At 41.6% G+C, this 16,279-nt stretch overlaps 2 protein-coding genes across 4 annotated transcripts in view; one reads left to right on the top strand and one right to left on the bottom strand.

Annotated features, from left to right (window-relative positions):
• Positions 1–14,628, top strand: part of LOC143703881 (sterile alpha motif domain-containing protein 3-like) — a 38,172-nt gene extending 23,544 nt beyond the window's left edge. The window contains exons 1-6 of one of the 2 annotated variants that reach the window (XM_077197356.1): positions 10,890–10,955; positions 11,961–12,051; positions 12,374–12,571; positions 12,677–12,839; positions 13,077–13,153; positions 14,111–14,628. In XM_077197356.1, the coding sequence (XP_077053471.1) occupies positions 12,422–12,571; positions 12,677–12,839; positions 13,077–13,153; positions 14,111–14,419 (699 nt within the window). In that variant the 5' untranslated portion in view covers positions 10,890–10,955; positions 11,961–12,051; positions 12,374–12,421 and the 3' untranslated portion in view covers positions 14,420–14,628. Of the gene's footprint in view, positions 1–10,889; positions 10,956–11,960; positions 12,052–12,373; positions 12,572–12,676; positions 12,840–13,076; positions 13,154–14,110 lie in introns of those variants that run through there. The other variant, XM_077197357.1, reaches the window with a different exon arrangement.
• schip1 (schwannomin interacting protein 1) overlaps positions 1–16,279 on the bottom strand; it is a 338,762-nt gene that overhangs the window by 262,161 nt on the left and 60,322 nt on the right. The window lies entirely within an intron of this gene.

Here is a 16,279-nt window from a genome sequence, read left to right on the forward strand (position 1 = left end):
TTATCTCGCGTTTGCCGAGGCAGCGCGTAGAGTACGGGTCTGTAATGAAAGGGACACACACGATCAGTGAAATAATACTGTTTGGGTGCGAGGCATTCACAGACAGCTCCTGAGGGTGCTGGCAGCTCTTCATTGAGAAATATCTCGACGCGTATATCAGTGCACTGTCGGATGTTTCAGCCTCGCAACTGTTGACTTTCTTCTTGAGGGATGAAAGCCAAATATATTGTAAAGAATCAAATCTCGCGTTTGCCGAGGCAGCGTGTAGAATACGAGACCATTTAACACAAACAGTATTGTCTGGTAATTATGGTTGCATTTAATTTTAAGAAATTAAAATGATGAAATATTATCTGACTTTAAGGAATTTTGATATTTTAATTCAGCCTACCATTCAGACCGTGTTTCACTTATACGTGTTTATGGCTGCATTTAATTCTGAGGAATTAAAATGATGAGCCGCGAACGCTAGGGGTGTGGCGGTTATTATATAACCGTGAGACCGACGGTTATAGTTGAACACCGTCATTAGAACTCTATAACCGCCAAAACCGTGTTATTAAATTATTTTTTACAAACATTTTTTATCATGGAGTATGTTTAAATAATTATATCAGCTTATGAGGGAAACGGAGGCGGAGTTAGTGGTGGTGCTTCTGCTACTGCTGGAGATGATTCGGGAGAAATCTCTGCCCCTTTACCGATCAGAGCACGCGCTGGCATGGAGTAAAAAGCCTTGTTTATACTTGACGCGTCCGTTTCTTTTACTGTCTGTGGTTCGCATGAGTGCGAAGGTGCGCGCGGCAAAAATGACGCGTTGGGTGCGCAAGACCGGCAAGACCCCATTTCGCATTGCTGTGTGCACAGCTTTTTTTGTAACAGCGCGCGCGGTGCCGCATCCTAGGATGAACGACTTCAAGCCGAATCTGCCCGAGCATGTACGTCTCACCGCACTGGCACCCAGTTTGCGCGTCTAAATTGCAGTTAATTGTTCATTTTTTCATTTCATTTTTTTTGTTAAGGTTTTGTTTACTGTGTGTGATTTATTTAAAACAAAGCACGTTCATTGTAAAGTTTTTTTGTTTGTTAAGGATTTGTTTACTGTGTGTGATTAATTTAATGGAAAGCACATTCACTTCTAGTCGTCTTGCTGTTCATTTTAAATAAACGTAGAGCAAGTAGATCAGTGTCTGCTCCTTTATTCAAACTAACTTGTCCTATAATAATAATCTATAATAATCTATGATAACCTATAATAATCCTTGGGCCCTGCGCACCATTCAAAAGGGGTACAGGCTGCAGTTCGGTTTCCGCCCTCCAAGGCTCAACGGGGTGGCCTTGACTGTAGTCGACTGTAGTGCAGATTCGGGTATTGGAACAAGAAGTAAACTCCCTGCTGGTAAAGGAGGCTATAGAGCGTATTCCTCCACCAGACAGGGAGTCCGGGTTTTACAGCCACTACTTTATAGTTCCCAAGAAGGATGGGGGGGTTGTGTCCAATAATAGATCTCAGGCACTTGAATCGTTCTCTGAGGAAATTCAGGTTCAAGATGCTCACTATCCCCATCATCGTGAGTCAAATTCAATCCGAGGATTGGTTTGTCACGATAGATCTAAAGGACGCATACTTCCACATATCCATCCCTCCATCTCACAGGAAGTTCCTGAGGTTCACTTTCGGGGGCGAAGCATACCAATATCGGGTTCTTCCGTTTGGCCTAGCTCTCTCTCGTCGCAAATTTACGAAATGTATGGATGCAGTTATTGCACCGCTGAGGCTCCAGGGCATCAGGGTGCTCAATTATATCGACGACTGGCTGATTCTGGTCCAGTCACAAGAGCTGGCAGTTCGGCATCGAGATGTCGTCTTCGCCCACATTCAAAGCCTGGGGTTGAGACTCCAAGAGAACCACGTTCCTGGGAGTGGTGTGGGACTCAGTCACGATGCGGGCACGATTGTCTCCTCCACGAATCGAGTCCATTCTGGCCACAGTGTCCAGGATAAAGCTAGGCCAAGTCATTACTGTGAAACGTTTTCAAAGAGTGTTAGGGCTCATGGCGTCAGTGTCCAACATTATTCCATTCGGCCTGCTGCACATGAGGGCCCTCCAGTGGTGGTTGAAAACCAAGGGGTTCTCCCTGAGGGGGAACCCATTCCGTATGATCAGGGTTACGCGCAGATGCCTTCGTTCCCTATCTATGTGGAAAGAAGCTTGGTTTCTGTCCCAAGGTCCAGTGTTGGGAGCGTCATGTCGCCGGAAACACGTTTCGACAGACGCCTCCCTCACAGGCTGGGGCGCGGTTATGGACGGCCGCTTTCCGATCGGCCTATGGCAGGACCATCATTCCTCCTGGCACATAAACTGCCTCGAGATGTTGGCGATGTTCCGAGCTCTGAGGAGTTCCTGCCGGAAAGGAAATGCCAGGTCAGCATGTCCTTGTGAGGTCAGACAATATGTCGGTAGTGGCCTATATAAACCATCAGGGGGGTCTGAGGTTCGCCCTCTATGCAGACTGGTGCATCAGATCCTCCTGTGGTCCCAGGGGAAATTGTTATCTCTAAGAGCATCATACATCCCTGGGAGTCACAATCAGGGAGCAGACATCCTGTCGAGACAGGGGCTGAGGCCCGGGGAATGGAGACTCCACCCCGAGGTGGTGGAGTCGATATCTCAGAGGTTCGGCCCAGTGGAAGTGGACCTATTCACGTCTCGAGAGACGACCCACTGTCCACTGTGGTTCTCCCTCTCTCATCCAGCCCCACTGGGGTTGGATGCTATGGTGCATTCGTGGCCGAGGCTGCGTCTGTATGCATTTCCCCCGATCGCTCTGCTCCAGGGAGTTCTAGAGAGGGTCCGTCGCGACGGGATCAGTCTACTGCTGGTAGCCCCGTTGTGGCCGGCCTGAGTATGATTCCCAGACATTATATCGCTCCTAGACGGCCTTCCATGGGAGATTACCCTCAGGAGGGACCTGCTGACACAGGCAGAGGGCTCAATATTTCACCCTCGGCCCGAGTTATGGAAACTGTGGGCCTGGCCCCTGAGGGGGCACAGTACCTAGAGGTCGGCCTATCAGCTGGAGTAGTGGAGACCATACTCAGCTCTAGAGCTCCCTCCACGAGGAAATTGTACGGCTTAAAGTGGAATGTCTTTACTTATTGGTGTAGAGAGCATGAGGTGGATCCAGTTAACTGCCCAGTGGCTTCAGTTCTGGAGTTCCTCCAAGATTGCTTTTCAGCTGGTCTTACCCTGTCCACACTCGAGGTGTAAGTGGCTGCCATTGCGGCTTTCCACGCTCCTCTGGGTAATGGGCCCCTGGGGGGACAGCAGTTGGTCGTAAGTTTCCTCCATGGGGCTTGGAGCATGAGGCCTGTGGCTCGTACAAGGGTTCCCACATGGGACCTGGCGGTGGTTCACGAAGGGTTGGCCGAGGCCCCCTTCGAACCACTGGAGTCGGCTGAGGCCAACAACCTTTCCCTAAAGGTGTTTTTCTGTTGGCCATTACTTCTCTGAGGAGGGTAGGAGATCTCCAGGCGCTCTCTATATCCCATGGGTGCCTGGAGTTTGCTCCAGGTGATATTAAAGCCATCTTACATCCCAGGCCGGGCTATTTGCCCAAGGTGCCATCTAATGTGGCACGGCCTACGGTTCTTCGGGCTTTTCATCCTCCACCTCACATGACGGCAGATGAGGAGAGACTTCATCTGCTCTGCCCTGTCAGAGCTTTAAAATATATATTCAGAGGTCCTCTTCATGGCGGAAGTCAGAACAGTTGCTGGTGTGTTTTGGGTCGCCCAAGAAGGGTCTTCCCGCCTCCAAACAGACCATCAGCAACTGGATTGTCCATGCTATTTCTTTGGCCTACCAGGTGCGCAATTTGACTTCACCTTTGGCCGTGAGGGCTCATTCAACCAGAGGCATGGCGTTCTCTAGAGCCCTCCTCTCATGGGCCCCGATCAAGGAAGTCTGCGATGCAGCGGGATGGGCCACCCCCTCACCTTTATTAGGTTTTTTCAGTCTGGACATTCCGTCTACGCCTGGCACTCTTGTGCTCTCATCCTAAGTGTGCCTGTGAGCAGCTTCACACTAGGACAGGCAGGGCGCGTTGTGGCATAGTGGGTACTCGTTCCCCCAAAGTGTCATTCAACGCAGTTCGAGTTCCCTCGAAAGGGAACGTCTCGGGTTACAACTGTAACCCTTGTTCCCTGAGAAAGGGAATGAGAACTGTGTCCCTTCGCCATGCCTTCCCCTGCCTGGGACCGCTTGCTTCATCACAGAAGCTAACACTGTTGTGTGCCGGCGTCCTTTTGTAGCTTCCACTTATGCCGTCACACATTAGGTCATGACGCAACACCAATCAGGATTGGTCTAGTTTCATTCATGCTTCAGAGACGCTACGCTAAGGGCGTTCCCACAAAGTGTCATTCGACGCAGTTCTCGTTCCCTTTCTCAGAGAACAAGGGTTACAGTCATAACCCGAAGACGTTTTCCCTGCTCATGAAATTGCTTAACTTGACATTTTATGGAGTTTTAGAATCTTGTCTTTGTTCTTTAGTTTTTGGATCTGAACTTGGTTTCACTAAATCTCTCAGCCTGAGCTCACTGATACACAAACATGTCTCATATCTGTAAACCACCATTCATAACAAAAACCTTCTTCAGCCAATCTAGAATCCTGCAGGTGTAATGAATAATGCATGTTCCTCGTGCTGTACCACCTGAGACACTCCACACACACACACGCCGGTGTTGTTTTCCTCCAGAAAACATTGACTACTGCTTCAGGTGTGTTTGATGAGGGCTGGAGAGAAACTCTGCAGGACTGTGGCCCTCCAGGAGCTAGATTGGACAAGGATTTCTTCCACAACTAACTTACTAATTGTCATTTAGCATCTTAATGCTTACCTCACGTAGTTGATTTAATATGCAGGACATCTTCTGCGGTCTTTGCTGTTTCTGTCCAGTGCTGTGTTGATGAAGAATGTGTGAGTGGAGAGAATGTCCGTGTTAAGGTTTTTGAGGAAAACACTCCAGGATTTTCTCCATATAGTGACTTCAAAGGGGTCCAATGGTTTGAAGGTCCAAATGTGAGTTTCAATGCAGCTTCAAAGTCTCGACATGATCCCAGCCGAGGAATAAGAGTCTTATCTAGACAAACCATCCGCCATTTTATAAAGAAATAAACATTTATATACTTTTTAACCACAAATGCTCTTCTTGCATTAGCTTTGCGATCTGCCACACATTACTTAATCACATTTAAAGGTCAAGCATGATGAAGGAGGGAGAACCAACCTAGTGTTTACAAAGCGAACGTGCAAAGACTAAGTCGAAAAAAAAGCCATTAACAAAAAATAAATAAATAAAAGGTAAACAACGATTTTGGATGATTTTGAAGTTGGAGGAGAAAATGAGATGGAGTTTTTCACCCTAAATTTTTTAACCGGAACATGCGTGACCTTTCAACGTGATTACGTAATGTTTGGACAATCACAGCTAGTGCAAGACGAGCATTTCTGGTTAAAAAGTAAATAAATGTTTTTTTTTTTTATAAAATGTCCGCTGGTTTGTCTAGATAAGACTCTTATTCCTCGGTTTGGATCGTGTCGAGACTTTGAAGCTGCACTGAAACTCACATTTGGACCTTCAACCCATTGGACCCCATCGAAGTCACTATATGGAGAAAATTGTTTTCCTCAAAAACCTTCATTTTTTTCGATTGAAGAAAGAAAGACATGAACATCTTCTGAAGTGAACTAATCCTTTAAGCAGCATGAAGCTGTCAATTGAGATATGTGGGCTTTTATTTTGACATGGGCGTTCTCTCCACTCCTGTAATGTTTAATTCAAAAATCTTAATTTCTTTTCGACTGAAGAAAGAAAGACATCTTGGATGACGTGGGGGTGAATAAATGATCAGGAAATCTTAATTCTGAAGTGATCTACTCCTTTAAATAGTCATATAAAAGATGCAAAAACAGTTTTGTTTCACTCACTTATAGTTTCTGTCAGACCCTGGATGATTTCTTTCAGGTCAGTTTGTAAGAACTAGTAAGTTAACACCCGCAAACCATCTGAGATGTCTGCAGCTCATTCAGCATGGCTCATGTACTGTATAATGTGCTTTGTGTAAAAAAGTGTTCTGGTATTCCTTTATTTTCACTTTCTCAAAAGTACAATTATATACAGTAAGGCTGTTTCATAAAACTAACACATGCATCCACACTGGGATATAGTTTCTGCACAGAGAAATCTTCATCCTGCTGTCACTATGAATTGTCATGGGACTGTTGACGAGATACACCCAACGTGTCAACTAATTGCAGAACAGTCATCAACTAGTCATTACAGCCCCTGCAATCTGTAAGACACTCAATTACTCCTGTCTACCTTCTCTGAACTGGATAACGCTGGAACTGCATGGCTCTGGTCTCGGGAACAGGGTCTAAACTTCCGGGGTACCTCAGGGTTCATTGCTCGGCCCCCTATTCTTATACTCATCTAACGAAGACGTAGCTCCAGTCAGCAATTAAATACATCATCACTTTCAAGCTAAGCTCCTAACATTGTGTTTCTGCACTTATCAAATTGTTTGCATTGAAGCCAAAGCCATCACTAAAATTCACAGGCCTGTGTACATCACTACACAATTAACATTGGACGAGGCACTTGTTTTACCCGTTTGCTCAGCCAGTTCTGTACAATTGCTCACCTCAAGAACATAAATATAACCCTTGTCTTACAATTAGCTCTCCTACCACCTTCCAATGTTATCAAAGCTAACAATAGTGGCTACACCCCAGAATACACACTGGGCTCATGCACTTTCCACTTTCTTCACCTGTGAAATTATGCTACTATGACTGTGCCTTAAGAATTACCTGAAGAGTGTAGCTGACAACAAACATGAGGGAACATTTCCCACAGTTATAACTGTTAGCAAGGATCAGACAGACAGATGAAGAAGGCACGAGTTTAATACACATCCAACAGGCATTACAGAATAAACATTAACGCAAAACGAGACCAGACTAACACTTAGTGAAGGTAAGGAACTTAGGGGCTGTTTACACCACACCCTTTTCAACTAAAAACATACAACTTTTTATGCGTTTTGACCATTTGTTTATATAGCGTTTTAGATGCCTGAAAATGCAAACTTTTGAAATCAGGTTTCAAAGTCCAAGTTTTTGAAAACAGTCTCCGTGTAAACAACAAAAACTTGAATCTGTGAAAACGATGTTGTCATGCACATGCGTATTACGTCTTCAGTCTACAGCAGGGATGGGCAACTCCAGTCCTCGAGGGCCACTGTCCTGCAGAGTTTAGCTTCAACCCTGACAAAAAATATTTTTTAGTAATCCTGAAAACATTGATTAGCTTGTTCGGGTGTTTAATTATGGTTGGAGCTAAACTCTGCAGGACAGTGGCCCTCGAGGACCGGAGTTTCCCATCCCTGGTCTACAGTGTTTCATCGCCATCTAATGGTGTGGCAGCAGAATACAGCGTTTTTTGTCGTTATCCCGGATCCGTGTGAATGGGAATCGTTTTGACAATGGCGTCGTCTGAACGCGGAAAACTCAAAGGAAAAACTTCTCCGTTTTACGCATATCGTTGTCGTGTAATCGTGTCGAAAACATCACAAAGTGCTGTTCACCTGTGTTGTATAGCAACATAACTTAAATTAGTGACCTTACTACTCCTATTATAAATAATGACCTATTGTTTTCCATTTAATAATGTTCTAGTGCCACCAAATGCCACATCACCCTACTATGTTGCACTAACTATAAAGTAGATGCTTCTTTTCACCACTATATTTTTTTTACTTCAACTGTTATAAAAACTAAATTGTATTAAGTGTACATTTATCTAGTTTAATGTTCAGTAAGTTAATAATATTTGAGCTACACTAATTGAGATCTTCATTGTTTAACAATTGTAAAACAATCTGATACATTTAAAAAGATATTGCCCCTTTAAATGGCTTCCGTGCAGTTCAATATTTTTTTATTAGCAGCTTGTATTGCTGATTGCATTTTTAAAGGCCTAGCATGCCTTAAATTATGAGTAGCTTGAGAAGTTCCAGTTTCAAAGTAGCTTCCCCAACCATTTACACAGTCACATCTGCAGAAACACCACTGCTATGTTCTCAAGTCCAGGAATGATGTAATATCACATGCAACACTTCAGAGTCCTCCGGCAGAGTCAAATATCATCACAAACTCCAGCTACACCGCAGAATCCTACAGAGACAGCGAGAGCCGAGAGTCTCTCACCAGCTCATATACATATGCATGAGCCCATGTTTGTTTGGAAAGGTGTTCTTGTCAATCTCCTCTTGAGACAGTAGGCTTCTTATGGTACTAAACAGGAACATAAACATGTTCCACAGAAAGAAAGTCATTTGAGTTTGAATAAACATGAGGATGTAAAGGATGACAGAATTTGCATTTTTGGATGAACTATTTCTTGAACATTCCTTAAGAGGGTTTACACTGAATACACTTGTATTTCAGTCTATATGGCACCCATCCGTCACCGTCATCTACATCTCTTACCAAATACACATCGTACATGATGATGTTTGCAGTGTACAGATTGGTGTAATATGTGCACCAAACATTTGTATGCATTGACTGCTAATAATGTCTTCATGTGACTTATAAACCTCCTGTAGAATAACGAGTCAGTCCAGTCCAGTCAGAAAAACTCATAGACTTGAGGCTTGGCAAACGCTCTCAGTAGATTTAGCCTTTGACAGAATGTTCTGGTGACAGACGCGAGCGAGGCTGTAATGGGGTTATATACGCTGTCCCGTCTTCAGTGCCGTATCTCTGGCGACAGTAACTACAGCAACCCAGAAAAGGTGACTGAGTTCACAGAGAGTTTAAAAATAAGACCACAACTATGCTGTCTTCTGAGTCAGGTCCACTTCATGACATGAAATACACTGGTGAAGCTGACATGTCCTGTAGTGTTCACTAATGCTGCTTCCAAAACCAAATACTTCCCTCCTATATAGCATGCGAAAAACAGTAGACAAAGCAGAACCCAGATGTGCTTTACTTCTGCAGAGATGAAGTGTGCTAACCATATACTAACCATATGCATACTATATAGAATGTACTTTTTTAATGGGAGCAAAGTAAACTCGGATGTAGGACCTACTCGGATTTGAATGTCTCACATTTGATGAAGTTTGCATCATTGATTCTGTTAATCTCCTGTTTATATAAACGATCTATATTATATAAAGTGCATTATAAATAAAGCTTGACAGCTGTAGGGTCCTGCTCAAACCCTGAGCCTCTACAACATGTACTATATGCTCGTGTTACGACCTGCTTTCTAACGTTCAGTTTCTGCTTTTTCTGTTTGAAAGGGTGTTTTTCAGGCTTGTATATCACTGGAATGAAATGTCAGTGGCCATCTAAAGCTGTCGAGCAAAGCAACATTACTATTACTCTTTCAGTTTCATACATTCAATCTACTATAGTGCTGAACATAAAGCTGAACACTACATATGCAGCGCAGTGCAATACATGTTGCCATGTCGACTGATTATGAGGCTCTGGGTTTGATTTTTCATAAACCCAGTCATAAATATGGCCAGTCACACATTACGTTCTTTATGTTTCATTTCAGAATACATTTCAGAATTGTATTCACAGAATAATGTATCTTAGCACTAGGAATCCTTCAAGAAGTCCTCTAGGAGTTTAGCTTAAAACCTATTCTCAAAACTCAATCTCTTAATATAATAGTAATAGTAATATAATAGTGTCCCTTTATGAGTGTGCTGTTTTAAATCACACACAGTGACGGTTTGTTCTGGTTTTTATTATTAATTTCACAGAAAAGCTGTATTTCTAAAAGCTGTAGATCTACAGAATGGAATATTGCCTGCCAATAAATGTCAATTCACTCTTTCTCATCTATTAATTTAAAAACTTAATATACAGTGTTGTTAAGAATAGCTAAATAAATACATAAATAATATGGCATGATAAATAAATATTATAATGTACCTATATAATTATTTATTTCATCAATCCGTAACAGTGATCTGTACCGGCCGATACTGCTTCCAATGGTCATGATCGACCCTACAAATTCTGATCAAAGCACCCTCAATCGTTTTGTGATTTATGATTAATTGTATTTGTATTTTTTTTATTTTATGCTGTAAACACACTCTAAAAACAAATGGTTCTTCAGCGGTTCTTCAGGGGTTCTTTGCGGTGGTTATGGTGCTATATAGCACCACTGCCATTTAAAGAACCTGTTAAGCCCTGTTTGGTTCTTCAGCGGTTCTTCAGCGGTTCTCTGGGGTGGTTGAGGTGCTATATGGCACCACTGCCATACAAATAACTCGTTAAGCCCCTACAATTCTTTAAAGGTTCTCTCTCTCTTAGTGGCTTAGTTTAGTTGGTGATAGGATTAGAAAAACGACATTAAAATACTGTAAATTTTCCTGAACACAAGCACATAGCCTATATTCCAAGGCCCCCACACAAGACTTTTTGAAAAAATAAAAAAGAATTATGTAGAAGTGAAGTCATAGGCTATGTCACAAACTTCAATAAAAAGCTATATTCATATATTAATTGCTTTTTGTTGTTGTGTAGGTAGGCCTAGTAAAATAATTAGCCTAAAATGAGTGAGGAGAGAAGTTATGTTTAAAAACGTGTTTCAGTTTCTACTTAGCCTACAAAATATGTAAAATATGTATATATATATATTCAAACATATAAACCTACGCGCCGAGTAGTGTGCACCATAGACATCATATGATGTCTATGGTGTGCACTGTGCAGGTCAGGTGCACGTGAGCGAGCGCGAGCGCGAGCGCCGCATTCCTCAAAGAAAACTGTCGTTGGACTCACTCGACGTCAATCAAAACCGGGACGAACAGACTTCAAAAAGAGAAAGAAGAAGATATTTTTCGAGGTGAGTGTCATAGCCTATGGTCATAGCGCATACTGCGACAGAAATATACTATTAACGTTAAGTTACTTGTCATGGGAAACTTTTCATTTTATTTTGCAAATGTTTTACCGTGTTTTGTGACGTTAATGCTAGTTAACTGTTAGTGTCATGCTAATGTTAGCTGGCTGTGGAGCCTGACCAACCGTGTTGGCTAATAAAACGCTAACCATCCCATTGACGTAAGTTAAGTTTTAACCAAACATACTGAAACGCCTGGTCTAATCGACAAAGCTCGAGAAATACACAGAGAGAGGTGTAAGTTAACATTAAGGAGAAACGGTTAGGTTTATCTGTTGTTTCACAAACACTGAGGTGTGTAAAGTTAACTGGGGTCATTCTTTTCTTGACTTTCTCCAGATATAATGTTAACGTTATAACACTCCCGTTTAATATATTTTAAATCACTGATAGTGATGGTCTAAAGGCTTTTCCCCTAGTGGCGGGCTTTATAGCTAGCTGCATCGTTACCATGGATACTGTGTAGTCTTACCATTCACATGTAGTGTCTCGCCTGCTAGTGTGGAGTACACTTAAGGTAACGTAAATAGGGTATTATGAGATTAACAGCTAGATGTCACCACTAAACTTTCCTAGTTGATTACTTGCATTAAGACAATATTATTTTGTATTACAGGTTTTCTAAAATTTTATGTCCAAATATGCAAATGGTATTTTGTATCTAATCAAATATCCGCTAATTTGCATATTTTATTTTAAGAACCGAAAAACTGCATTAAGCCAGGTTGAAAATTATTATTTTATTTTGTTGACATATTAGACTAGAATGTTTTTACACAGGGAATTTCGGGTATCTCTCTTTACTTCATAAATCATAAAATACTGTCAACATGCACAAAATAATTAAATAATGAATGTTTGTCATCACTGGGCTGCTGCATATAGGTCTATAGGCTTACATTCATCCTAGTGTTGTAATTTGTTTTGTTATTTTCTCTCTTTCTTCAGGTTATGACAGACTTCACATGTTGGACTTCTGTCCAAGTTTGCCAATGGTTGAGAGATATTGACTTGGGGGAATTCTGTGAAACTTTTGTGGGTGAGCTTCATCAAGTATTCTGTGATCAATGTACCAGTGCCCTAACTGCCATGTAAGAACAGTCTCTTACAACAAATACCTCAAACACCTGCAGTATTTCCATGAGAGTGAGCCACATTGGTTAAATCGAACCTTGTTCCGACGAGTTGATTGGTCAGTATAAATATGGTGGGATAACAACTAAGACTATCTTGTTTTTTTTGTAGTTATAAATGAGTCTATGCCGAATGACCATTAGGCCTTTTCTCCTCATAGTTTAAAAGTGACTGGTCCCAATGTTTTAGTTTATTGAGAGTTTGTAACAATTTAACTACCCCAATAGGTTGATGCAGGAGAAGATGAACGAAGCATCAGGGAACATCTGCGAGTAATGAAGGAGGAAACCGAGAAGTTTCGACCAAACATAGAGCTTCTCAAAGAAAGGATGGCGCTGATAAAATGCTACCGGAAAAATTTTGTGTCAAACCACAGCATGGAGGAGACGATCTCTGAGTTCCCATGTTTCAGACTGGCCAAAATGGTAAGTACAGTAGTGTATTAATTGCCTCCTTAATTATGACTTATGACAAACGAGTTATGACTATATTTTAATGTCTCTTCTACTTTGCCTTCATCTTAACATAAGCTCCTTTGGGATCTGAGAGACCATACCAATGTTGATGTGGACCAACAAATTCTCTCTCAGCTCTCTGTAATGGCACCTCAAGTCCTTCAAGTTTCAAGGAGCCCCCTGAGGGAGAAGTTCAGGCGTGTGATTGACGACTGTGAAGATGGCAGACTGAAAAAAGGTAATTAAATCTGCACTGATTTTCAGTGTATCACTGACTGACACCCTATCTGCCTGAGATCATACATCCCTGCATGTATCTGTTTTGCTTAATAGTAATGACTAATTTCTAGTTAAGGGTAATTAAAGGTAGTACTAATTACTGTCTTAGTAATGCATTTTTAAAAAACAAAGAAAACCCATTAGATAAAAGCATCCACCATGTTATGTTAACCTAATTATGTTATTTTGTTTAAAGGCCTACAGTTGGAAGCAGCTATTCTGCTCTTGCCTGCACTGTTTAAGGAGGACCCGGGGTTGCTGTTTGAAGTTGAGGTGAGCCATGAACAGTTGACTACAGTGTGTGAAGCAAATCTAATCCAAGCACTACAGTACACTTATTGCTCATTTTGTTGTGCAAATCACTTCAATGCAAACATTAGTTTTTGTTTGCTGGTCTACACAAACTATGCTATCAAAGTGAAGAGAAAATTACATACATTTTCTCTTCCAAAAGTAAAATTTTCTGGCCAAAAGTATTTGAGCAGTTGTATAACAGGAGTTAAAATCAATTATAAAACTGATAGTTCAGGTCCTTGATTCTAATTAGCTGAGCTGCGTTCAAAGCCGTTGTAAATTACTCAACAAACATACACCTGTGACCGCATTACATTAAGGTACACTGTGTAGTTTAAGTATTTTATTAGCTAAAATTAATGTCTTTATTCATAAATATGTCCTCATTGGTGTAAAATTACCTCTGCCAATGATCTGACTTATCCTTGTAAGCGAAGAATTTCTTATCTTTATTTACATGGGGCGGTCAAGTCCACGGAGGCATCCATGACGTTCCGCCATCTTGAAAAACTATAATAGCAGAGGGACAAAAAGCACTAGCCTACCACAGCGCATTTTGGTTCAGAGCCAGCGTCACGTGACTGAAACCAGCAGAAGTGGAGGAGAGATCAGTGAGGCGCTGTCACTGCCCCGGCAAATTTGAGAAAGACTGCACTGTACTTCATAATGCAGAGTGAGGAGCTAGAGAGCACTATTCGTTTGAATGCAAAATACAATTTCACCGCTAAATGGGAGAAATTCCTACACAGTGTACCTTTTAATATTACTGCGCAACTGCTGTTTGTCACTGTCTTTGTTGCTTAGCAACCTTAGCTGTTCTAAATTCACAGTAGAACACGGCTTCAAGGGGCTTATTGTTTTATTTAACTATTTTCAAGGTTTGCCTTTCAAATAAGTATGAGAATATGGTTAATGCTATTATCCCCTCTCCCCCAGGGCCATGTTCAGACCTGCCCTCCTGACACCCCAACACCTAAAATGGTACTTAAAGGCTGCAGGGAGGGTCATCCCATGCAGTACGACCACATTGTCATCATGTTGGATGGCCAGTCAATTACAGAGGAGAGTGAGGACATCTCAATGGCACTGGGCTTCGTCCTTTGTGTATATTTTCTCTTTGGGATCCAGTATCCTAAAGGACTGAAAAAGACACTGACCTTTTTGGAGTGCGTTGTTTTAAAAATGAAGGATGCAGCCGGACTTCCTGTCACGATTAAAAGGGTGTACAACTCAATCTGTGCATAGACCGGAGTCTCTCTCTTTTTCTCTTTCTGGGCCTCTTCCAGTTCCAATTTCTATTTTATTTTTCAGAGTATACAACTCTGTTAGCCAGTGTTGTTAATGTTAAAAAGCATTGATTATATTTGCAACTGAAATAAATGAATTAAACTGTTTTAAAAAAGTGTAATGCATTTTGTTTCTCAGTAAGCTTTTGTACAGGATTTTGAATCTTTCAATCCACGATTTGGTAAGTAAAAGTGTAATTTAGAAGCATATTTTGACTCATCAATTGTAGTATCTGGCATGATAATGGCCCCTACTACCTCAAAAAAAAAGGGGAAAAAAGGTTCTATATAGCACCATTTGACAAATGTGCTATAAAGCTTCTTAAGTGCCATACAGTACCAAAAGAGGTTCCAAATAACCACTGTCGAGCACCATTTTTATTGAAGTAATTGTAAACAAGATGCTTTATGGCACCTCTTATGGTTATATATGGCACCTCTTATGGTTCTATATGGCAACCTCTTAAGGTTCTATATGGCAACCTCTTATGGTTCTATATGGCAACCTCTTATGGTTCTATATGGCACCTCTTATGGTTCTATATGGCAACCTCTTATGGTTCTATATGGCACCTCTTATGGTTCTATATGGCAACCTCTTATGGTTCTATATGGCAACCTCTTATGGTTCTATATGGCACCTCTTATGGTTCTATATGGCAACCTCTTATGGTTCTATATGGCACCTCTTATGGTTCTATATGGCACCTCTTATGGTTCTATATGGCACCTCTTATGGTTCTATATGGCAACCTCTTATGGTTCTATATGGCACCTCTTATGGTTCTATATGGCAACCTCTTAAGGTTCTATATGGCAACCTCTTATGGTTCTATATGGCAACCTCTTATGGTTCTATATGGCACCTCTTATGGTTCTATATGGCACCTCTTATGGTTCTATATGGCAACCTCTTATGGTTCTATATGGCACCTCTTATGGTTCTATATGGCACCTCTTATGGTTCTATATGGCACCTCTTATGGTTCTATATGGCACCTCTTATGGTTCTATATGGCACCTCTTATGGTTCTATATGGCAACCTCTTAAGGTTCTATATGGCAACCTCTTATGGTTCTATATGGCAACCTCTTATGGTTCTATATGGCACCTCTTATGGTTCTATATGGCAACCTCTTATGGTTCTATATGGCACCTCTTATGGTTCTATATGGCACCTCTTATGGTTCTATATGGCAACCTCTTATGGTTCTATATGGCAACCTCTTATGGTTCTATATGGCACCTCTTATGGTTCTATATGGCAACCTCTTATGGTTCTATATGGCAACCTCTTATGGTTCTATATGGCAACCTCTTATGGTTCTATATGGCAACCTCTTATGGTTCTATATGGCAACCTCTTATGGTTCTATATGGCAACCTCTTATGGTTCTATGTGGCACCTCTTATGGTTCTATATGGCAACCTCTTATGGTTCTATATGGCACCTCTTATGGTTCTATATGGCACCTCTTATGGTTCTATGTGGTACCTCTTATGGTTCTATATAGCACCATTTGACAAAGGTGCTGTATAGCACCTTTAAATATAGGTGCTATATGGCACTTAAAGTGGTTCCCCTATGATTACAAGCCAATGAACCAATCTTAGTGCTATTTAGCACCATTTTTGTTTAGAGTGCAGGCTGTTTAGTATTAAACACAAGTCATTGCCCTGTTGTCTAGTGTATAAGACTGTTAGAGGTTCAGTCCTGCAGTCAACAACTTTCCTGATCCATACAATATGCATGAGCCTTATTACCTTCCTGAGCCGCTTCAGTGTGTGTGTGTGTGTGTGTGGTGCCTAGCAGTCTAA

Source organism: Siphateles boraxobius, unplaced genomic scaffold, assembly GCF_051911475.1.
Source record: "Siphateles boraxobius isolate OS27281-9 unplaced genomic scaffold, OSU_SipBor_1 39, whole genome shotgun sequence".
NCBI classification, from domain to species: Eukaryota; Metazoa; Chordata; class Actinopteri; order Cypriniformes; family Leuciscidae; genus Siphateles; species Siphateles boraxobius.